Source organism: Eucyclogobius newberryi, unplaced genomic scaffold, assembly GCF_026437365.1.
Source record: "Eucyclogobius newberryi isolate DKJ021-1_F unplaced genomic scaffold, fEucNew1.0.hap1 SCAF_6, whole genome shotgun sequence".
Taxonomy (NCBI): domain Eukaryota; kingdom Metazoa; phylum Chordata; class Actinopteri; order Gobiiformes; family Gobiidae; genus Eucyclogobius; species Eucyclogobius newberryi.
The window spans coordinates 110,001-135,000 of NW_027316278.1; the positions used below are offsets into that span (position 1 = coordinate 110,001).

The window sequence follows — 25,000 nt, forward strand, 5'->3', positions numbered from 1 at the left end:
CATGAGCACGAGCAGCGACATGAGCACGAGCAGCGACATGAGCAGCGACATGAGCACGAGCAGCGACATGAGCAGCGACATGAGCAGCGACACGAGCAGCGACATGAGCAGCGACACGAGCACGAGCAGTGACACGAGCAGCGACACGAGCAGAGACACGAGCAGCGACATGAGCAGCGACATGAGCACGAGCAGCGACATGAGCAGCGACACGAGCAGTGACATGAGCAGCGACATGAGCAGCGACATGAGCACGAGCAGTGACATGAGCAGCGACATGAGCACGAGCAGCGACATGAGCAGCGACATGAGCACGAGCAGCGACATGAGCACGAGCAGCGACATGAGCACGAGCAGCGACATGAGCAGCGACATGAGCACGAGCAGCGACATGAGCAGCGACATGAGCAGCGACATGAGCAGCGACATGAGCAGCGACACGAGCAGCGACATGAGCAGCGACATGAGCACGAGCAGCGACACGAGCAGCGACATGAGCAGCGACACGAGCAGCGACATGAGCACGAGCAGCGACATGAGCACGAGCAGCGACACGAGCAGCGACATGAGCAGCGACATGAGCACGAGCAGCGACACGAGCAGCGACATGAGCACGAGCAGCGACATGAGCACGAGCAGCGACACGAGCAGCGACATGAGCACGAGCAGCGACATGAGCAACGACATGAGCAGTGACATGAGCACGAGCAGTGACATGAGCAGCGACATGAGCACGAGCAGCGACATGAGCAGCGACATGAGCACGAGCAGCGACATGAGCAGCGACATGAGCACGAGCAGCGACATGAGCAACGACATGAGCACGAGCAGCGACACGAGCAGCGACATGAGCAACGACATGAGCAACGACATGAGCAGCGACATGAGCAGCGACATGAGCAGCGACATGAGCAGCGACATGAGCAGCGACATGAGCAGCGACATGAGCACGAGCAGCGACATGAGCAGCGACATGAGCAGCGACATGAGCAGCGACATGAGCAGCGACATGAGCAGCGACATGAGCAGCGACATGAGCAGCGACATGGAAATTTTCAAAATCTTTATCAAGTGGGAAGTCCAGAGTCATTTACTCGTGTATTTGTTTCTCTTCAGGCGTCACCGCTGAAGCAGGAAACAAAGAGCATCATAAATACCTCCAAACGAGCTCTGAGTCCAACTGGGAATCCTGGAAACTTTCAGCCGATGGAACAACTTCTGAACACACATGGGAGTCACGTGCCTGAAACACACACATGGGAGTCACGTGCCTGAAACACACACATGGGAGTCACGTGCCTGAAACACACACATGGGAGTCACGTGCCTGAAACACACACATGGGAGTCACGTGCCTGAAACACACACATGGGAGTCACGTGCCTGAAACACACACACGGGAGTCACGTGCCTGAAACACACACACGGGAGTCACGTGCCTGAAACACATACACGGGAGTCACGTGCCTGAAACACACACATGGGAGTCACGTGCCTGAAACACATACACGGGAGTCACGTGACTGAAACACACACACGGGAGTCACACGCCTGAAACACACACACGGGAGTCACGTGCCTGAAACACACACATGGGAGTCACGTGCCTGAAACACACACATGGGAGTCACGTGCCTGAAACACACACACGGGAGTCACGTGCCTGAAACACATACACGGGAGTCACGTGACTGAAACACACACACGGGAGTCACGTGCCTGAAACACACACACGGGAGTCACGTGCCTGAAACACACACACGGGAGTCACGTGCCTGAAACACACACACGGGAGTCACACGCCTGAAACACACACACGGGAGTCACGTGCCTGAAACACACACACGGGAGTCACACGCCTGAAACACACACACGGGAGTCACACGCCTGAAACACACACACGGGAGTCACGTGCCTGAAACACACACACGGGAGTCACGTGCCTGAAACACATACACGGGAGTCACGTGCCTGAAACACATACACGGGAGTCACGTGCCTGAAACACACACACGGGAGTCACGTGCCTGAAACACACACACGGGAGTCACACGCCTGAAACACACACACGGGAGTCACGTGCCTGAAACACACACATGGGAGTCACGTGCCTGAAACACACACACGGGAGTCACGTGCCTGAAACACACACACGGGAGTCACGTGCCTGAAACACACACACGGGAGTAACGTGCCTGAAACACACACACGGGAGTCACGTGCCTGAAACACACACACGGGAGTAACGTGCCTGAAACACACACACGGGAGTCACACGCCTGAAACACACACACGGGAGTCACGTGCCTGAAACACACACACGGGAGTCACACGCCTGAAACACATACACGGGAGTCATGTGACTGAAACACACACACGGGAGTCACGTGCCTGAAACACACACGGGAGTCACGTGCCTGAAACACACACACGGGAGTCACACGCCTGAAACACACACACGGGAGTCACGTGCCTGAAACACACACACGGGAGTCGCGTGCCTGAAACACACACACGGGAGTCACGTGCCTGAAACACACACACGGGAGTCACGCGCCTGAAACACACACACGGGAGTAACGTGCCTGAAACACACACACACGGGAGTCACGTGCCTGAAACACACACACGGGAGTCACGTGCCTGAAACACACACACGGGAGTCACGTGCCTGAAACACACACACGGGAGTCACGTGCCTGAAACACACACACGGGAGTCACGTGCCTGAAACACACACACGGGAGTCACGTGCCTGAAACACACACACGGGAGTCACGTGACTGAAACACACACACGGGAGTCACACGCCTGAAACACACACACGGGAGTCACACGCCTGAAACACACACGCCTGAAACACACGCCTCACCCCACAGTCTTGGCGACCTCGATCCAGTCGACGTCTGAAACCTCCTCCACCTGAAGCTCGTACAAACTGAAACACATTGAAGTCGTTGAGCTGGAAATGGAACAGAATATGTCTGTTTGCCGTAACCCGACCGACCCAGTGTGAAACTAGCCGACTAAAAGGTATTTATCAGCATTTTGTTGAAAAAAACGTTGAATTCTTTTATTTTTCAATTATTTTGCCGACTCACCGACCGGACTTCCCTAAACTACCGTGTCGAATATTTTTTATCACGCTTGTTATCATATCTTTCATCCTTATAGCAAAGAGAACACATGTGCGTCTTTATAATCAGTCCCCCACATGTGTCTGTGACCAAACAGACGAGTCAGTTGTTGTTGTTGTTGTTGTTGTTTTATGGCGGTTGGCATCCGAGTGTTGCATTACCGCCAGACATTATTCCTTAGACTGTTGTTGTTGTTGTTGTTGTTTTATGGCGGTCGGCATCCAAGTGTTGCATTACCGCCAGACTTTATTCCTCAGACTTTGTCGTAGTCCGTAAAAGTACTCCTTCCATTGCTTTGGTGTTACAAAGCCCATGAGGTCATGATATGTCTTTGTGACTAGAATAGTTGTTGTTGTTTCAGAGACCGACCGGCTTTATTCCAGGGAGACTCTTCTTCATCTTCCTCTCCTTCTTTGACGTTCGGTGCTTCCACCGTACAGCTTTATTCTTTAGGCTTCATTCTATAGGCTTTAATACGTCCACTGATGTCGATGCTTGGTAGCCGTGCGTCTACGAGACTGGGCGAGGACAGGAGACCACCCCCACCCCCATCTCGTCACTCTGATCACTCTGACTCCCCACAAGCAGACCCCCATCACTCCGACCCCCATTTAGCGCCTTTAGCCTGTTTTCTATATCTGCCCAATCAAGCTCCTTTGTTCCAAGGAATCTCCCTGCAGCTTTAGCAATGATCCTGATCCTTTCAGTTCCGCTTTGAGTCTGAGCAGCACAGTTCACAACATCCACCATAAAGAGTACAAAATCCTCTCTATCCACAACCAGGGTATTCTCATTAATTCTGGAACCTGCACACTTGGGACCTCCACTCTTGAAACCTTCACACTTCTTGGGAGCCACGCTGGCCTTTCTCATTTCGCCCTGGCTGGGAGCAGCGCTGGCTCCCCTCTCTGTATTTCCTCTAAACTCGTTACTTGAAACTTTCTTGACTGCATCTGCATAGGATATACCTTGAGAGACCTTTATTTTCTGCACCTCAGCAGCTCTTTTGCTAAACCTGCATCCCCCGAAGGCAGAGCTATGTTCTTCCCCACAGTTACAGCACTTCAGTTTTGCACCCACGTCACACTTCCCATACTCGTGGTCTCCTGCACATTTACCACATCTTTGCTTCCCTCTACAGACCGCTGCAATATGCCCAAAGCGCTGGCACTTAAAGCAACGCAGGGGCGGCGGAACATATGGCCTGACGCTATAGCACATGTACCCAATGAACACCTTACTAGGCAGGCACCTCCCTTCAAGTGCAACCATCACCGACAAGCTGTCACATCTTACCCCAAACCGGGTCACCTTCAAACGCCTAGCGTCCACCACCGTAACTCCAGTCAAATTCTCCTTAACTTCATCCACAGACGTCGCCGTAGGGACACCTACGATAACTCCTCGACCGTGTTTCTTTCAGCATCAGACACAAGAATGTCCTTTCCACCCAGACGTTTAGTTCCAATCGCCTTCCGTTGCTGAGCCGCGTCCTTGCACACGACCAGCAGCGAGCCATCTCTAAGGACACTCGCACTCTTGATCACTCCCACAGCTACAGTTGGGCTCCTTGACAATGCCACTGAATTCCACTCCTTAAAGGACGCACTATCCTGTGCAAGCTTTATGATCACCTTACAGTCTCTGCTCTCACCCCGGATATCAATAGCTTCAGCCTCATCCTGCTGCTCATTCCCAGAACCCTCGGACGAGCTAAGGGACTTTTTACGTTTCCGGGCACGTGCAGGCAGAAAAGGCTGCTCCTCCACGCCGTCCAGAACGTCTTCCATCCCCGATCCACTCTCCTCCGCCATCTCCCGTCTCTCCAGACCGGGTGTTGAGCAAGGTCTCCTCACAGTTTTAGTCCAGGGCTTGTTGCTGTTGATTTATGGCAGTCGACAGCCGAGTGTCGCATTACCGCCAGACCTCATCCCCCAACTTTTAGGTCGTAGTCCTAAAAGTTGTTCTTCCAGTGCTTTGACCTCAAGCTGCTTGGTAGCCGTGCGTCTACGAGACTGGACGAGGACGGTGCTGAATGTTCTTCCTTGTCTTTTGTGCAAGCTTTATGATCACCTTACAGTCTCTGCTCTCACCCCGGATATCAATAGCTTCAGCCTCATCCTGCTGCTCATTCCCAGAACCCTCGGACGAGCTAAGGGACTTTTTACGTTTCCGGGCACGTGCAGGCAGAAAAGGCTGCTCCTCCACGCCGTCCAGAACGTCTTCCATCCCCGATCCACTCTCCTCCGCCATCTCCCGTCTCTCCAGACCGGGTTTCGTAGTCCTCAGACTCTGTCGTAGTCCGTAAAAGTACTCCTCCCATTGCTTTGGTGTTACAAAGCCCATGAGGTCATGATATGTCTTTGTGACTAGAATAGTTGTTGTGTCAGAGACCAACCGGCTTTATTCCAGGGAGACTCTTCTTCATCTTCCTCTCCCTCTTTGACGTTCGGTGCTTTGGAAGTACAAAGCCCATGAGGTCATGGGACGTCTTTGTCGTTTTATCCCTTTCTCTATCATAAGCCTCACGGCAGATATAGAAAACAGGCTAAAGGCGCTAAATGGGAGTCGGAGTGATGGGGGTCTGCTTTTGGGGAGTCAGAGTGATCAGAGTGACGAGATGGGGGTGGGGGTGGTCTCCTGTCCTCGTCCAGTCTCGTAGACGCACGGCTACCAAGCAGCGACATCAGTGGAAATATTAAAGCCTATAGAATGAAGCCTAAAGAATAAAGCTGTACGGTGGAAGCACCGAACGTCAAAGAAGGAGAGGAAGATGAAGAAGAGTCTCCCTGGAATAAAGCCGGTTGTTGTCTGAAACAACAACAACTATTCTAGTCACAAAGACATATCATGACCTCATGGGCTTTGTAACACCAAAGCAATGGAAGGAGTACTTTTACGGACTACGACAGAGTCTGAGGACTACGACAAAGTCTGAGGAATAAAGTCTGGCGGTAATGCAACACTTGGATGCCAACCGCCATAAAACAACAACAACAACAACAACAACAACAGCGAATCAGCACATGCTCGACAGTCTCTGGCACCCGACAGTGACCACACAGACCGGTCGGATGTTTGCCTATCCTACTCAGTTGTTGTTGTTGTTTTATGGCGGTTGGCATCCAATTGTTGCATTACCGCCAGACTTTATTCCTCAGACTTTTCGTAGTCCTCAGACTGTCGTAGTCCGTAAAAGTACTCCTTCCATTGCTTTGGCGTTACAAAGCCCATGAGGTCATGATATGTCTTTGTGACCGGCTTTATTCCAGGGAGACTCTTCTTCATCTTCCTCTCCCTCTTTGACGTTCGGTGCTTTGGAAGTACAAAGCCCATGAGGTCATGGGACGTCTTTGTTGTTTTACAAAGCCCACGAGGTCATGATATGTCTTTGTGACTAGAATAGTTGTTGTTGTGTCAGAGACCAACCGGCTTTATTCCAGGGAGACTCTTCTTCATCTTCCTCTCCCTCTTTGACGTTCGGTGCTGGAAGTACAAAGCCCATGAGGTCATGGGACGTCTTTGTTGTTTTACAAAGCCCATGAGGTCATGGGACGTCTTTGTCATTTTATCCTTTAGAAGTCCTTCTTCCATCACTTTGGTGTTTCTAGGCCCATGAAGTCAAAGCGCGTTAGAACATCCTCTTGCTCCTCATCCTCGGCTCAGTCTCCAACACCCCCCACCTCTAGAAACGTTTACCCAGCCCTGTGCTACATAAGTAAGCAACCACAGCCTGACACAAACCCTGTGACTGAATCGCCAGAACGTTCCGCAGATTGAACTCCCGCCCATTATTCCGAAACCACAAGGCCAACCCGGCCCTTTCTCTATCATAAGCCTCACAGCAAATCAGCACATGCTCGACAGTCTCTGGCACCCGACAGTGACCACACAGACCAGTCGGGTGTTTGCCTATCCTACTCAGTGACCAATTGAGTCCAGTATGGCCAATCCTCATGCGGGCGAAGGCCCTTTCCTCCCACGCGTTCCTGCCCATAGACCCGCAAGGACCCACACTACCCTGTACGTGATAGAGATGCCGTCCAGTAACACAGTGGCTCCAAAATTCCTGCCAAAGGCCGACCACATGACTCTTGATAACGGGCTTGATTTCAGATTTGCTTAACTCAACCGCCACATCAATTGATGGCCGCCTAAGGGAACGTTTAGCCAGTGCATCAGCCATTTCGTTACCATTCACCCCCACATGCGCAGGGACCCAAAAGAAGGAAACCCTCACATCCTTCCTGGACAGGGAGAGCATCAGACAGAAGATGCCATTCAACACATCCTGTCCGCAATCCGATCTCCCAGATCCAATGCTTTGCAATGCAGAAAGGCTGTCAGAGGCCACCACAATGCCGCAACACTGCAAAGCAGATTCCGCCCATTCCAATGCCAACCGTATCGCTATGAGTTCCGACGTGAAAACAAAAAGGCGATCTGTCAACCTCTTCTTGACCGCCAGCCCCAGGTCAGGCACAAAATAAGCGGCGCCAGTACGCCCACTCTCAGGATCCCTAGACCCGTCGGTATAAATAAACATCACCTGAGTGCTTATCGATGAGCGCTTGAACGGCAAACTGCGGTGCCCTCCCAGCGACTCCTCTAAGCTTGCCATGCAAGCTAACATCAACAGGAGCCGGGACAAACTTCCACGGAGCTATAGCAGACAAAGCCACCGACGGGCTCACACGCAGATCACCAACCCCCGCAAGCCGCGCCTTCGCATTTCCTACCTGGCTAAAAACCATACCGCCAGCCTCATTCTGCCCCCCATCAACCCTGAGAAAGTCCCTCACCGGGTGAGAGCTCGTATGACCTTGCACATTCACCCAGTAAGCCAACAGAAGTTCTAGCCTCCGGAGCCGTAACGGCAATTCCCCCAACTCAACCTGCAGCACCGAGACAGGGGAGGTCCTAAAAGCCCTACAGCAGATACGCAAGGCCTGGGCTTGCTCCACATCAAGCTTCTTTAAGTTAGTCTCAGCCGCAGACATGTAGGCTATACAGCCATAATCAATAGCCGCCCTCATGACGGCCCGATAAATACCCAGGAGCGACCTTCTGCTGGCCCCCCAGTCCTGGCTGGATAGACAACGAAGCAAGTTATTCACCCTTTTGCATTTACCACTGACCTCATCAATGTGCTGACGCCAACTAAGCCTCTCGTCAAAGGTGACCCCCAAGAACCTCACCTCCCTGACCTGTTCGAGCACCTGCCCATGCAGTCGAAGGGAGACGTCCCTATGCCCATTGAAGAAACAGATCACTTGAGACTTCCGTACGGACAGTTTAAACCCCCACTTCAGGGTCCACTGCTCCACCTGCTGTATTGCCCTTTGCAGTTTCGCCTCGTAAAACCGGAGATTCCTCCCTCTCACCCATAGAGCGCCATCATCAGCATAAAGGCTCCTCCCAACAGACCCATCCACGTCGTCAAAGATGTCCTTAATCATAACATTGAACAAGATAGGGCTACACACACTCCCCTGCGGGATCCCATTCTCTACCTCATAGACCCCAGAGTAAGCAGCGCCCACTCTGGTTTGGATACGCCGGCCAGACAGAAAGCTCCGGACCCAGTTAAACAGTTTACCCTTCACACCACACTTCCGCAGCTTAATGAGGAGCCCATCCTTCCAAACCATATCGTACGCCTTCTCCACATCAAAGAGCACCGCAATAACCTTTTCTTTCTGAGCCCTGGCCAGCTGGATATCAGATTACAAACACAACACGGAATCCATGGTGTTCCTGCCCCTACGGAACCAACTCTGGTGCGCGGGAAGCAAACCCTGACTCTCCAAGAAGTAATCCAACCGCTCGGTAACCATGCGCTCCATCGTTTTCCCGAGCTGCGACGTCAAGGCAATCGGCCTATAACTTGAAGGGTCAGACGCTGGCCTACCCGGCTTCAGAACCGGCACCACCGTAGACTGTTTCCACGCAGATGGAACACAACCTGAATCCCAAACACGGTTGAAAAGACCCAGGACTAGCCCAAGCGTGTCATCAGTCAAATGAGAGAGCATGTCATAGCACACCTCATCTTTACCCAGGGCTGTCTGTTTCGCCTTAGAAAGTGCTCTCCTTAGCTCAAACAAACTAAACGGAAGGTCAAGGTCATCTTGAGTCGAAGGCTGGTGCTCAATCAGCTCAGAATTCTGGGCCAGAGTACTCTCCCTGTAGTGCCTTTCCGCAGGTGAGAGATTGTCAGAGCTGTGCACCGACACAAAGGTGCTGGCCAACAGTTCAGCTTTGTCAACGTCGCTGACTGCTTCAACACCATTCAGTATTAGGACCGGGGTCCCATGACGGCGCTCAACCCCATGCATCCGCTTAATCATCCCCCAAACATCCCCGAGACGCGTTTCTCTCCCAATTTTGGAACAATACCGCCTCCAATAGGCACTCTTGGCCGTTCTTACAGTTTTCCGCACAACAGCGCGGGCCCTCTTGTAGTCAATTAGGGCACCCTCAGTGTGGGTAACCCTTAGCCGGCGAAACGCCGCATTTCTCGCCCTAACAGCATGACCAGATGCTTCATTCCACCACGGCACCCGCTTCCTATGTCCACTACCACCACTCTTAGGAATCGTGCCTACCGCTGACTGCGTGATGAGCGAGACAATTGCACTATTGAGATCATCCACCTGAGTCAATCCTCCTTCCTGCAGAACCCTAGAACCATCATCAGCTTTCCTCAGGAAAGCCCCCCAGTTCGCCCTTGCCAACTGCCACCTCTGGATCCTCGTCCCCCTGACCACACAGCTCCGAAAGCCAATCTCGGTGCGGACTAGATAGTGATCGTTACCAAAAGAAAGATTACCAAGAACCTCCCAACTACAAACACCAGCTAACTCCTTGGACACAAGCGTAAGATCTATTGCACTTTCCGTACCGGTCCCCATCTCATAGCAGGTCCCACTCCCATCATTAAGACAAACCAACTCCCTTTGATTGATAAAACCCTCTACCACCTGCCCATACCTATCGGTACCACTACCGCCCCACAAAGCGTTATGCGCATTAAAATCCCCACACCACACGGCCTTTCCCCGAACATCCTTACCGATACTATGTAAGGACTCTAACGTTAACTCACCACACGGATTATAAAGGTTAACCACAGTAACAGCTTCACCACCCAGCCAGACCCTCACCGCCAGGGCCTCCGGCGCTTTACTCACACTGACAACAACGTAATTTAGGTCATCTCGGACAAACACAGCCACACCTCCGCCTCTACCCTGCTCCCTATCATTCCTAACACACACATACCCTTGTATCCCAAAACCCCACCTAGGTCGTAACCAAGTCTCCTGCACGCACATAACGTGAGGCTTGTTCAACAAGGTAGAGACAAAATGCTTAAATTCCTGGCCATTAGCACGAAGACTACGCGCATTCCATTGCAAGACAACCACCGCCATTATGAGCCCCCGGAACCTGACGGCGCATCGGGAGCCCCCCCACTCCCACTGCCAGAATGGGGCAGGGTGCCTTCCCGCAGCGCATCCTCTATCTCCGTCCACTCGGGACCCCCAGCTCCAAAGTACTTCCCTGCAGCCTTAGCGATGATCTTAGTCTTTTCGGATCTCTTCTTGGTTTGACCAGTACAGTTAATCACTTCCACCATAAAGAGGAAGAAATCTTTCCTCTTCACAACCAGTACATCCTCCGCACCCACAGGGCCTCTGCCCGTGGAAGCCACACTCACAGGCATCCCAGTGGGGACCTCCCCCTGGCCGCGGGCAACGCTGCCCCCTCCCCTGTCGCCTAGGACACCAGCAGCACTGGCAGCCCCCACTGCATCCACCTTCACCTGACTACCAGACACCTTCTTGACCGCATCCGCGTAGGATATGCCTTGAGAGGCTCTAACTTTTTGCACCTCAGCAGCCCTCTTGCTGAACACGCATCCCCCGTAGGCAGAGCTATGCTCTCCCCCACAGTTACAGCACTTGAGTTTTGCTCCGTCGTCACACTTCCCATACTCGTGGTCTCCTGCACATTTACCACACTTCTGCTTCCCTCTACAGACCGCTGCAATATGCCCAAAGCGCTGGCACTTGAAGCAACGCAGGGGCGGCAGAACATATGGGCGTACGCCATAGCGCATGTACCCAACGCACACCACACGAGGCAGGATCCCACCTTCAAATCTAATCATTATCGACAGGCTGTCACACCTTACCCCATCCCGGGTCATCTTCAACCGCCTAGCATCCACCACTTTAGCTCCAGTCAAATTCTCCTTTATGTCATCCACAGATGTCGTCGTAGGGACGCCTACGATAACTCCCCTGACCGTGCCTCTTACAGCATCAGACACAAGAATGTCCTTCCCCCCCAGACACTTAGCTTCAATCGCCTTCCTTTGCTGAGCCACGTCCTTGCACACGACCAGCAGCGAGCCATCCCTAAGGACACTCGCATGCTTGACCACTCCCACAGCTACAGTCAGGCTCCTTGTCAACGCCATCAGATCCCACCCCTTAAAGGACGCATTATCCTGCGCAAGCTTTATGAACACCTTATACTCTGAACTCACATCCCCGATATCTGCAACCCCCCCGCCCTGCTCCTCACTGAGAGAGCCCTCCATAGACGAGCAAGAAGACGCCCTACGCTGCACAGGATCAGTGGCTCCAGGGGAGTCCTCCCCGCTGTTCATATCGTCACCGACCAGGTCACGCTTCCTCTTCCTCTTCCCCGTCATACGGACCGAGGCGTTCCTCTATGTTGCCGTAATATCCAAACAACGCTCAATAATCCACCGTCAGCGATGTTGTTATTGGCAGAGGCCCCGTCGTTGATGTGTAATGGCGGCAACAGCCAAGACGACAAACCACTCAAGTGTCCAGAGGACATGCCAGGCTCTGTCAGGGTGTTTTACCCAATGCATTCTGGGATTGACACACGCCCAGTAGCGTCATCACAACAAACATGGCGGCGCCCGTGTCCCCCGCATGTTCCCCCCGCTCGCCTTCACTCCCAAAATAAAGGATAGCGGCTACAAAAGGTTGATTGAAATGTCTTAAAATCGTGAGATTTAGTCTCACAATCGAGTTGATCGAGACGTTTTCCGTCATTGACTGTTGAAGCCTCTGACCCCTGGACTGTTGAAGCCTCTGACCCCTGGACTGTTGAAGCCTCTGACCCCTGGACTGTTGAAGCCTCTGACCCCTGGACTGTTGAAGCCCCTGACCCCTGGACTGTTGAAGCCTTTGAAGCCCCTGACCCCTGGACTGTTGAAGCCTTTGAAGCCCCTGACCCCTGGACTGTTGAAGCCTTTGAAGCCCCTGACCCCTGGACTGTTGAAGCCTTTGAAGCCTCTGACCCCTGGACTGTTGAAGCCTTTGAAGCCTCTGACCCCTGGACTGTTGAAGCCTTTGAAGCCTCTGACCCCTGGAGTGTTGAAGCCTTTGAAGCCTCTGACCCCTGGACTGTTGAAGCCTCTGACCCCTGGACTGTTGAAGCCTCTGACCCCTGGACTGTTGAAGCCTCTGACCCCTGGACTGTTGAAGCCTCTGACCCCTGGACTGTTGAAGCCTCTGACCCCTGGACTGTTGAAGCCTCTGACCCCTGGACTGTTGAAGCCTCTGACCCCTGGTGGTCACTCACTCTTTGTGTCAGAATTTACCCACCGTCCGACCCACTTGAAAAATGGTGACTCGGGTTACAGCAAACAGACAATTTATTTGGGGCAGCCTAATATAAATCCAATCAGCCTCGCCCTAGTGCCATCGCACAGACCCCGCCCTAGTGCCATCGCACAGACCCCACCCTAGTGCCATCGCACAGCCCCACCCTAGTGCCATCACACAGCCCCGCCCTAGTGCCATCACACAGCCCCGCCCTAGTGCCATCACACAGCCCCGCCCTAGTGCCATCACACAGCCCCGCCCTAGTGCCATCACACAGCCCCGCCCTAGTGCCATCGCCGTAGTGCCATCACACAGACTCGCCCTAGTGCCATCTCCGTAGTGCCATCACACAGACTCGCCCTAGTGCCATCTCCGTAGTGCCATCACACAGACCCGCCCTAGTGCCATCTCTGTAGTGCCATCACACAGACCCCGCCCCAGTGCCATCACACAGACCCCGTCCTAGTGCCATCACACAGACCCCCGCCCTAGTGCCATCACAGACCCCGCCCTAGTGCCATCACACAGCCCCCGCCCTAGTGCCATCACACAGCCCCGCCCTAGTGCCATCTCCGTAGTGCCATCACACAGACTCGCCCTAGTGCCATCTCCGTAGTGCCATCACACAGACCCCGCCCTAGTGCCATCACACAGACCCCCGCCCTAGTGCCATCACAGACCCCGCCCTAGTGCCATCACACAGACCCCGCCCTAGTGCCATCACACAGACCCCGCCCTAGTGCCATCACACAGACCCCGCCCTAGTGCCATCACAGACCCCGCCCTAGTGCCATCACAGACCCCGCCCTAGTGCATCTCTGTAGTCACATCACACAGAGGGGAAAACAAAGGCCGATTAGGCTGCTCAATCTGAGACATTTGATCCATATTCTGTGAAAAGACAACGTCCTGAAACTTGCTGCTAAATGTCAGATGGAACAAATCTCTCTTAATTCATAATTTTATTTCTTCTTATAATCTTGATTTTATGTTTTTAACTGAAACATGACTCGACAAAAACACAGGAAATGTAGTTCTGACAGAATCTGCTCCACCAAACTTTAAGTTTGAATCTGAAACAGGAGAAAACAAAAAAGGGATGAAATAATGACCCGCAGGTTGTTCTTTTGGGGTCTTTTCGTCATTTGAGTTTGTCTCCTTTAAAATGGAGCTAAAACAGTCTCATTCTCTTCATTGTTTTACACGAGCCTCCCCAGCACTGGCGTTTCACTGATGGTTTTACTGAGACGTTTCAGTCGCACAGACTCTGATGGAGCGGCCTCCTGCTGGTGCCAGAGGTCAGGACGAAACATGACCTCCTGCTGGTGCCAGAGTCAGGACTAAACATGGCCTCCTGCTGGTGCCAGAGTCAGGACTAAACATGGAGCGGCCTCCTGCTGGTGCCAGAGGTCAGGACGAAACATGACCTCCTGCTGGTGCCAGAGTCAGGACTAAACATGGCCTCCTGCTGGTGCCAGAGTCAGGACTAAACATGGACCGGCCTCCTGCTGGTGCCAGAGTCAGGACTAAACATGGACCGGCCTCCTGCTGGTGCCAGAGTCAGGACTAAACATGGACCGGCCTCCTGCTGGTGCCAGAGTCAGGACTAAACATGGACCGGCCTCCTGCTGGTGCTAGAGTCAGGACTAAACATGGACCGGCCTCCTGCTGGTGCCAGAGTCAGGACTAAACATGGACCGGCCTCCTGCTGGTGCCAGAGTCAGGACTAAACATGGACCGGCCTCCTGCTGGTGCTAGAGTCAGGACTAAACATGGACCGGCCTCCTGCTGGTGCCAGAGTCAGGACTAAACATGGACCGGCCTCCTGCTGGTGCCAGAGTCAGGACTAAACATGGACCGGCCTCCTGCTGGTGCCAGAGTCAGGACTAAACATGGAGCAACCTCCTGCTGGTGCCAGAGTCAGGACTAAACATGGACCGGCCTCCTGCTGGTGCCAGAGTCAGGACTAAACATGGACCGGCCTCCTGCTGGTGCCAGAGTCAGGACTAAACATGGACCGGCCTCCTGCTGGTGCCAGAGTCAATCGGACTTTACAAAAGGTTAATATCATGACAAATATAATTGCAAAAAATAAAGACAGTGGTATTAAAATCTAAATATTTCAGATATGTATTAATAATAAAAACATTGAAATATGAAAATCTGAAGTATTCTGAACTAGAAGCCTTCAGTCGACATATTTCAACTTTAATTTGGTCAAAAATGTATTTAAAAGTCTCATTGTAGAACAGAACGAGTCAAAGACTTGAATCATCTTAAATAGAAGTGACTCACGCTTGGATGAGTCGGATCCTGGTGTTGATGGCGGCTCCTGGGATGATCTTTGGCTCCACAGCTTTCATTCGTGACCTCAAATACCCAAACCATTTGTATCGACACTGGATCCAGCTGCGAGTGTCGACCTTCTTCACGATCTTGCCCCAGGGGATTTTAGTGCAGAGCTGGATGAAGGACGGGCCAGAGTCTGGGTTTGGAGACGACTTCAGGACTCGTTCCAGGTGCTTCAGAGCCGCCGCCTTCAGCTGACGAGTTTCCTCTTCAGTCCATTTCCCACGGTCTCCAACTGAAGGACACAAAGGACAACTGTACCAAAGAACAACTGTACCAAAGGACAACTGTACCAAAGGCATTTCTACACCCAGATCTCTGTCTCTTTCTGCTGCTCAGACCGTTATTCAGAAAGATTCATTTGACTTGGGTTAAAGGTCAAAGGTGTGTAGTAGGTCTTTTCTTAGGTGTGTAGTAGGTCTTTTTTTAGGTGTGTAATAGGTCTTTTCTTAGGTGTGTAGTAGGTCTTTTCTTAGGTGTGTAGTAGGTCTTTTCTTAGGTGTGTAGTAGGTCTTTTCTTAGGTGTGTAGTAGGTCTTTTCTTAGGTGTGTAGTAGGTCTTTTCTTAGGTGTGTAGTAGGTCTTTTCTTACGTGTGACGGAGTAGCGTCTCTGGCAGGCGTAGATGCTGCGATCCAGTTTGTCACCAATGATTTTCCAGTTGTTTCCATAAATCATGTGAAGTTTTTTCAACGCAGTCACCTCGGCCTCAGAGAACCTGAAAGAAGACTGCGTCAGCACAGGAATCCTGTAACTTTAGCCATGTGGAGAAGTGAAGAATCCCTGGCTCGAATCTGTGCTTACGACATGGAAGGAGCTGATCAGAACATACAAACTAAACACGGATGTTACAATCTTAACCTGGTAAAGTTTTATGACCAAAGGTTTTGTACCAAATAGAACTGACCTGAGAGTCAAGGTCTGGAGGACAAAAGGTCTAAAGGTTTTTCACCAGATGTAAAAGAAAATCACATGAAAAGCTTTGATATGTTGAAAGAGAAACAGACTTTTATAGTTTACAAATAAAGAGCTTTATAACCAAGACATGAAACAAGGTTATGACCTTTATAACCTCTGAGTGAGATGTTTATCAAGGTCATGACCTTTATAACCTCTGACTAAGATGTTTATCAAGGTCATGACCTTTATAACCTCTGACTGAGATGTTTATCAAGGTCATGACCTTTATAACCTCTGACTAAGATGTTTATCAAGGTCATGACCTTTATAACCTCTGACAGATGTTTATCAAGGTCATGACCTTTATAACCTCTGACTAAGATGTTTATCAAGGTCATGACCTTTATAACCTCTGACTAAGATGTTTATCAAGGTCATGACCTTTATAACCTCTGACTGAGATGTTTATCAAGGTCATGACCTTTATAACCTCTGACTAAGATGTTTATCAAGGTCATGACCTTTATAACCTCTGACTGAGATGTTTATCAAGGTCATGACCTTTATAACCTCTGACTAAGATGTTTATCAAGGTCATGACCTTTATAACCTCTGACTGAGATGTTTATCAAGACTTATAAAGCAGAACTTTCAAGAGGAATAATATCTAAAATACAGCAATGCATTTCTAATCTGGACAAATACTTAATATATTAAAAACAAATGATAAAGAGAAGCTCATGTTGTTGTGACAGATGAAGAGTGGGAGGAGCTTAAAGTCACATGTTTGGAGAGACATTTCTTCATATCTCCAGGTCAAAGGTCAAAGGTCAAAGGTCTCATTCTTCACAGGGAAATGCAACTGTTGTAGAAACAGCGCCACCAGGAGGCAAACCACTGTCACGTGTTCTGGGACTGTTAGACATTTACCCCTGAACTTTACAACTATGAACTTGGGCCTCAGAACTCTTGCCATGAACACAATACATGGATACTTTAGAATGTACTTTTGAATGTATCCTAACCCTAACCCAGTACATAAAGGTCATAACTTTGTTTGATGTCTTGGTTATAATAACTCTTTATTTGTAAAAACCTATTAAAGTCCTGTTTGTCCAAGTCAAAGGATTCTTTCAACACATTGAAGCTTTTCATGTGATTCTCTTTTACAAAAATGTAGAACATTTTGATCCATTTTCTGAATAACTTTATTTAGTAAAGAGCATTTTCTTCACCGTTTCCTGTGACGTCATTTCTCCCATTAGAACATGAGATTTTAAAATATACTTTTAACCAAATAAAGGTTGAAATATTGTGACTAAAGGCTTATAGATCTTTTACGTTTTGATTAAATAATGTCTTTATTAAAAACTTTAAATAAAAGATTAAATAAAAATAATTAGTGTTCATACTTTCCCTTGATGGTGTGCTCGTCAAACATCTTCCTGGCACAGATGTAAACTTGTTCACACGTTCTCAGCAAACCATCAGCTGAAACACAAGAAACTGAAATGACCCTGACCAGCTCCACTGTAGAGGCCACAGACTGACCAGACACAGACCAGAAACACTTTGAAGGCCTTTTATTCAGAGCATGTTCAGACCCAGTGAACAGTCGACACACAAACCACCTCCAGCGTCACATGTGGCTCTGCTCCAGATCGTGAGTCTCCCAAGGATTTTTATAAAGAGTATTTTTATTATTTCAATGCGTTTCAGGGGTGAAACATCACATGGGGTTTGCACCAAAGGACTAACGCTGCTTCACATTGAAAGAAAACGCTGACCATGGATCATGTTGATTCTAAATGTGCAGTTCTGTCAGCTCATTGGCTGTCAAAGAAACTCTCCCTCATCGGAGGCCCACAATGCACCAGGGCAAGGGTTTCACAAGCTCTACTTTTGCTCCTCGTCGACCTGAAATTAACTGAGAACGCCTTCTGTCAAGCCCGTAACCGGCACGTATCGGGGCATCGGAATAAAGGGTTTGAGGCGGTGGTATAAAGGGTTTGAGGCGGTGGTATAAAGGGTTTGAGGCGGTGGTATAAAGGGTTTGAGGCGGTGGTATAAAGGGTTTGAGGCGGTGTTATAAAGGGTTTGAGGCGTGGTTATAAGGGGTTTGAGGCGTGGTTATAAGGGGTTTGAGGCGTGGTTATAAGAGGTTTGAGGCGTGGTTATAAGAGGTTTGAGGCGGTGGTATAAAGGGTTTGAGGCGGTGTTATAAAGGGTTTGAGGCGTGGTTATAAGGGGTTTGAGGCGTGGTTATAAGGGGTTTGAGGCGTGGTTATAAGGGGTTTGAGGCGTGGTTATAAGGGGTTTGAGGCGTGGTTATAAGGGGTTTAACGTACCTATGCGGGAGTAGAAGTGGTGCGAGGCCCTCACGCCCTTCAGATGCAGCTGTCGGTCAGGAAACCTACAGGGATAGAAGAGTTCCTCAGACGTCTGGATCCCGGACAGTTTGAGGAAGTCTTCCACGTTCCTCCGGATCTGAAGGTTCTCCTCCTGAGAGAACTGGCCCCAGCGCAGCTTCAGACCTGAGGAACAAAGAAGATCTGAGAGGCAGCTTCAGACCTGAGGAACAAAGAAGGTTTGAGAGTAGCGTATTTTCCAGATTATCGCTCCAGCCTCAAAATGCTAAATAGAGAGACACAAAGATAAGTCGCATTTTTTTGGTGGGAAATGCATTTAATAAAATCCAAGACCAAGAGACATTCCGGCCTCCGAGACAACTGCTGCTGTGATTTTGGGCGTTACAAAAATAAATTGAATTTGTAATTTAAAAATAATAACAGATAAGAGAACATGATGAATAGGTGTACGTATGCTAACATGCTAACATTCAGCTACATGACGCAGACGACAAACTGCCGGGTCTGGTATGTTAACGTAACATATGAACATTTATTCAGATAACTATAGCATAAAGAACATGCTAACATGCTAACAAGTTTACCACAGCATCAGTTTTACCCCAAATCATTAAATCCATTAAATTCTTCTTCCTCTGTGTCACTTCTAAACAACTCCACAAACTCCAGAGGCAGAGGAAGTGCGCTCTAGGCTCTAAGCGATGCAGAAGAAGAGTCTGCACTTCCTCTGCCTCTGGAGTTTGTGGAGTTGTTTAGAAGTGACACAGAGGTCCAGTCCAGGTCCAGGTCCAGGTCCAGTCCAGGTCCAGTCTGTACCTTTTCTTTTGAACTCCCTGAAGCGTGGCAGGTCGACTCTCTTCAGTTTCTGCTTCACCACCAAAGATTTCAGCCGAACGTCTGGAATAAACTCCTCAATCTCTAAAAGTTCAGAACTCGAGATCCTGAGGAGAAAAAGTCAGAACCGGGTTAGACCGGGTCTGCGAGGACCGGGTCTGCGAGGATCTGAACAGGTTTAGGACTTACCCCAAATCCAACTCGGCTTGGCTCATGTCGTGAAGATGTATTTCTTCTTTCTTTTGTTCCCTTTCCTTCTTTTTTCTCATCTCCTCATCTATAGTTATTACTTTTGGCTGAATCCCATTCTCTTTCCTTTTCTTCTTTTTCCTCGTGGCTTCGTCTCCTTGGCTCGCTTCCTCAGGCTGAATCCCATTCCCTTTCCTTTTCTTCTTTTTCCTCGTGGCTTCGTCTCCTTGGCTCGCTTCCTCAGGCTGAATCCCATTCCCTTTCCTTTTCTTCTTTTTCCTCGTGGCTTCGTCTCCTTGGCTCGCTTCCTCAGGCTGAATCCCATTCCCTTTCCTTTTCTTCTTTTTCCTCGTGGCTTCGTCTCCTTGGCTCGCTTCCTCAGGCTGAATCCCATTCCCTTTCCTTTTCTTCTTTTTCCTCGTGGCTTCGTCTCCTTGGCTCGCTTCCTCAGGCTGAATCCCATTCCCTTTCCTTTTCTTCTTTTTCCTCGTGGCTTCGTCTCCTTGGCTCGCTTCCTCAGGCTGAATCCCATTCCCTTTCCTTTTCTTCTTTTTCCTCGTGGCTTCGTCTCCTTGGCTCGTTTCCTCAGGCTGAATCCCATTCCCTTTCCTTTTCTTCTTTTTCCTCGTGGCTTCGTCTCCTTGGCTCGTTTCCTCAGGCTGAATCCCATTCCCTTTCCTTTTCTTCTTTTTCCTCGTGGCTTCGTCTCCTTGGCTCGCTTCCTCAGGCTGAATCCCATTCTCTTTCCTTTTCTTCTTTTTCCTCGTGGCTTCGTCTCCTTGGCTCGCTTCCTCAGGCTGAATCCCATTCCCTTTCCTTTTCTTCTTTTTTGTCGTCACCTCCTCATTTCCTTCTTCTCTTTCTGTTAGGAAATGACAAATAAAACTATGAATCTGAATCATTTGAGTCGTAACCCTGATTCACTGAAACGTATGTTATGTAAAAAGTGAAGCTGTAGCAAAAGAACAGACTTAAGATCATCTTTAAAATGAAATCCTGTTTTAAAGAAAGGCCGAGGCTGCAGTGCCGCGGTCAAATGGCGGCGTAGTTTCAGGAACCGCGGGACTTCTCTCATAGCGTCATGGCTAACCCTAACCTTAACCTTAACCCTAACCCTAACCCTAAACTTAACCCTAACCTTAACCCTAACCTTAACCCGGCGCGGTCTAAAACGGCGCTAAAACGCGGTCAAATAGCGGCGCAGTTTCAGGAGCCGCGGCGCGCGGCCGGCACAAAAATAACATGGCAGTTTCGGCCGCGCGCCGCGGCTCTGCAGACACTCCCTTAAAGAAAACACAAAGTTCATCATTTTCTCTCAAAAACATGAAACTCAACATTTGTGGATTTTAAGACTCTTTTAGCTCTTTCTTTTAACCTGTTCCATCCTCCTGAGGCCGGCGCATTTTCCATATCTCAAATATTCTCTTCATCACGTTTATTTCCATGGTCAATACCATAAGTTTTACATCATTTAAAGATTATTTTCTCAACAAAACAAATATGTCATTGATTTACATTGAATAATTTGCCACAAGAAGCAATTGCCAATAGTTTGTGAGAAAGTCTCAACTTTTACAAATTCATGTCCTGTTTGTGTTTATGACGAAACAGCTTTAACTCTGAACATTCTTGTCTCAGTTTGTCCGTAAAGAACCATCGAACAACAATATACACATTTTTACTGAAGTCTACACATTTCCAGATATTGTCAAGTAAACAAAGTTTTCTTCTCTGATGATGGTCAGGATGAAGGCTCGTCCATAACAAATGACCTGTTTGACTTATAAGATGGTGTTTGGCATCAATCTTTTCTTCAGACTGTTTCCTACAGAATGAGACCGTCCACTGTCCACGGGTTTGTCCTCTACAGCCTCCGGAGGAAAAAAATGCGGCGCTTCCGAAGCGCGAAGCCAACTTGTTTTTAGCCACATAGCTATCGTTAGCAGTGACTTAGCGGACTTTGATTGACATATTATTCTAGCCAATAAGAATAGCTTTAGAATGGGGGGCGGGACTTAGGGGTCCCACACACAGAAGCCTCTGTATCCTTCTGCGTAAGGAGGCGACTAGACTTTACGCATCACGTTTTCTGAGTTTTAGCCTTTTGGACGCGCATTTTGTTAAGATATATGTATTATTATACCAATACAAAAATAAAATAAAAATATTATATTTTTTTCTTTTTTTTCACCTCTATATGGGAAATTCATGGTAAACTCATATTTACACATTTTCACATACATTGTTTTTAGCAGTTATAATAGTATTAGTGGTTCTACAAAACATCAAAATGTATGTTTTATGATCATAGAGGAGCTAAAACTGTAATTAACAGTTTGGCACAGTTGAATATACTTTTTGATACAAAAAGGTCAAAGCACCAAAATGGCTGTTTCAGAGATCTGAAACTGTACACAGTTGTCGTCATGACAACAGCATAAACACACAATGAAGTATGTCTTCAGGACCATTACAAATGGACAATATTCACTCGAGACTAAAAAAAATGATGTTTTGTTCATGTTTGTGCTTCTGTAGTGTAAGTTCTGAAGCCCTGACAGTTTGTCATGTGCACATCTGCAGAAACTGGAAGGCCTAAGCTTTCCCATGATGCATCACACTCACATGTGGAACGTAAGATCCTCTTTTAATAAGCAATGCCTTTTGGGTTCAACCATTGAGCACAGGGCCAAAGAGGTGGATGGAAACAGGTTAAAAAGCATCATATGTCATATTGTCATAAAGTGACTTCTGTGTCAAGCCAAAGCCTTTAGAGAGAAGCCTCGCCTTTAGAGAGGAAGCCTCGCCTTTAGAGGAAGCCTCGCCTTTAGAGAGAGGAAGCCTCGCCTTTAGAGGAAGCCTCGCCTTTAGAGAGAGGAAGCCTCGCCTTTAGAGAGAGGAAGCCTCGCCTTTAGAGAGGAAGCCTCGCCTTTAGAGAGGAAGCCTCGCCTTTAGAGAGGAAGCCTCGCCTTTAGAGAGAAGCCTCGCCTTTAGAGGAAGCCTCGCCTTTAGAGAGGAAGCCTCGCCTTTAGAGAGAGGAAGCCTCGCCTTTAGAGAGAGGAAGCCTCGCCTTTAGAGAGAGGAAGCCTCACCTTTAGAGAGAGGAAGCCTCGCCTTTAGAGAGAGGAAGCCTCACCTTTAGAGAGAGGAAGCCTCGCCTTTAGAGAGAGGAAGCCTCACCTTTAGAGAAGCCTCGCCTTTAGAGAGAGGAAGCCTCGCCTTTAGAGAAGCCTCGCCTTTAGAGAGAGGAAGCCTCGCCTTTAGAGAGAGGAAGCCTCGCCTTTAGAGAGAGGAAGCCTCGCCTTTAGAGGAAGCCTCGCCTTTAGAGAGAAGCCTCGCCTTTAGAGGAAGCCTCGCCTTTAGAGGAAGCCTCGCCTTTAGAGAGGAAGCCTCGTCTTTAGAGAGAGGAAGCCTCGTCTTTAGAGAGAGGAAGCCTCGTCTTTAGAGAGAGGAAGCCTCGCCTTTAGAGAGAGGAAGCCTCGCCTTTAGAGAGGAAGCCTCGCCTTTAGAGAGGAAGCCTCGCCTTTAGAGAGGAAGCCTCGCCTTTAGAGAGGAAGCATCACCTTTAGAGGAAGCCTCGCCTTTAGAGAGGAAGCCTCGCCTTTAGAGGAAGCCTCGCCTTTAGAGAGAAGCCTCGCCTTTAGAGGAAGCCTCGCCTTTAGAGGAAGCCTCGCCTTTAGAGGAAGCCTCACCTTTAGAGAGGAAGCCTCGCCTTTAGAGAGGAAGCCTCGTCTTTAGAGAGAGGAAGCCTCGTCTTTAGAGAGAGGAAGCCTCGTCTTTAGAGAGAGGAAGCCTCGCCTTTAGAGAGAGGAAGCCTCGCCTTTAGAGAGGAAGCCTCGCCTTTAGAGAGGAAGCCTCGCCTTTAGAGAGAAGCCTCGCCTTTAGAGAGAAGCCTCGCCTTTAGAGAGAAGCCTCGCTTTTAGAGAGAGGAAGCCTCGCCTTTAGAGAGAGGAAGCCTCGCCTTTAGAGAGAGGAAGCCTCACCTTTAGAGAGGAAGCATCACCTTTAGAGGAAGCCTCACCTTTAGAGGAAGCCTCACCTGTAGAGAGAAGCCTCACCTTTAGCTCTCATCTCCTCGCTCTCCATCATCTGCTCGTGTCGTCTCTTTTTCTTCTTTACGTCGTTCCTTCCTTGTGTCTTTTCCTTGTCTCCTTGTGTCCTTTCCTCATCTCCCTTCTCATTCACTTTGTTCTTTTCTTCTAGACGACTCTTTTTCTTCTTTTTCTTGTGTTTTGTGAAAGGGGCGGAGTCTGATGGGTCTGGGGGCAGGGCCATGACTCCTGGAAAGACAGTTGTGTCAATTAATCAACCAATTGTGACAAGACGCCTCTAAAAACCTGTAGCTGTATTTTTCTCATGTTTGTCTGAACTAAACAGACCCAAAAACACAAAGACATTATTGAACACAAATGTCAAAAAATAAACTATTTCTGATTTTCATCAATAATACACTTTATTCATACTCTCTTTAGACCATGTCAAACAACCAACCTATATATATATATATATATATATATATATATATATATATATATATATATATGGGTTGGTTGTTTAAATAAACTAAATGCATTTGATTACATTTGTAGAATGTATTTGTAGAATGTATTTGTAGAATGTATTTGTAGAATGTATTTGTAGTCTTTGCCTGACGTAAGTGTGTTACTGTCACTTTAAGAGAGACAGTGCTCAGGGGGCGTGGCCAGGAGACAGAGACAAATACAGAGACAAATGGTTTTATTACCGTAGATTTCTATGTTTTCAGAACAGCTGTATTTGATTTCTCCTGTAAGTGTCACAAAACTATGGATTAAACTTTGTTAACTATTTGTTACATCGGAGTCCCGTGGGAGTTATTTAAATCAATTAAAGTACACGAGTACACACAGTACACGAGTACACGAGTAATACCATCGGCAAAAACACGACCTAAGCCACACAAATACTTTTCCCAGAAAGTCTTTGATTCAGTCTAAAATATGAAGAAAGAAATGACAGGACGAACATCAGGACATCACACAGATCATATGAGTCTGACGTGTGTCCTGACCTCCACCGGGCCCCTGGGGTCCAGGTTAAGAGCCATTGTTCTAGTGACTTCATGTAACAGTTATGATTATAATATTGTACTAACCCAAGTTCTTCTTGAAGAGAAACTAATCTAACCCAAACTATAATAAGATCATTTGCGTTTCTGTTGTGATTTGGTTTGAGGCTGAAAGTCGAAATTTCAATTGTTTTTTTGGGGTGTTTTGTTATTTAATGTTAATATTGCACAAATATATCAGAACTTTAAATCGTACTTTAGAGCTGGACACTTCGGGTTCGAGTTCAAACGTGGCCTCAGAACAAACACTGCTGAATGTTCCGTAATGCCTTTAAAGCTTTCCACCGCTGCGCTGATGAAGTTCAAATGAAGTTTAACTTTCACAGATTTGACCAGGACATGAAAGAATAAGAAGATTCACGCAATTTCACGCAAACAGAGAAACAAACTCACCGAGAGAAGCAGAACCACGCGCGAGGGAAAACTACAGCTGCTGCACTTCCGGGTTTCACGTGTTTACATCC

General features: G+C 48.8%; 1 protein-coding gene across 1 annotated transcript in view; it reads right to left on the reverse strand.

Moving 5' to 3' along the window:
- LOC140347253 (uncharacterized) overlaps positions 1-25,000 on the reverse strand; it is a 28,732-nt gene that overhangs the window by 3,707 nt on the left and 25 nt on the right. Inside the window, exons 1-10 of the mRNA XM_072433636.1 lie at positions 24,930-25,000; positions 23,488-23,709; positions 19,430-20,291; positions 19,223-19,347; positions 18,386-18,571; positions 17,450-17,528; positions 15,731-15,855; positions 15,086-15,374; positions 2,873-2,938; positions 1,158-1,243 (exon numbers count right to left, since the gene is read on the reverse strand). The exon at positions 24,930-25,000 is cut by the window's right edge and continues 25 nt beyond it. Of these exons, the coding sequence (XP_072289737.1) occupies positions 1,158-1,243; positions 2,873-2,938; positions 15,086-15,374; positions 15,731-15,855; positions 17,450-17,528; positions 18,386-18,571; positions 19,223-19,347; positions 19,430-20,291; positions 23,488-23,704 (2,035 nt within the window). The 5' untranslated portion in view covers positions 23,705-23,709; positions 24,930-25,000. The remainder of the gene's footprint in view (positions 1-1,157; positions 1,244-2,872; positions 2,939-15,085; positions 15,375-15,730; positions 15,856-17,449; positions 17,529-18,385; positions 18,572-19,222; positions 19,348-19,429; positions 20,292-23,487; positions 23,710-24,929) is intronic.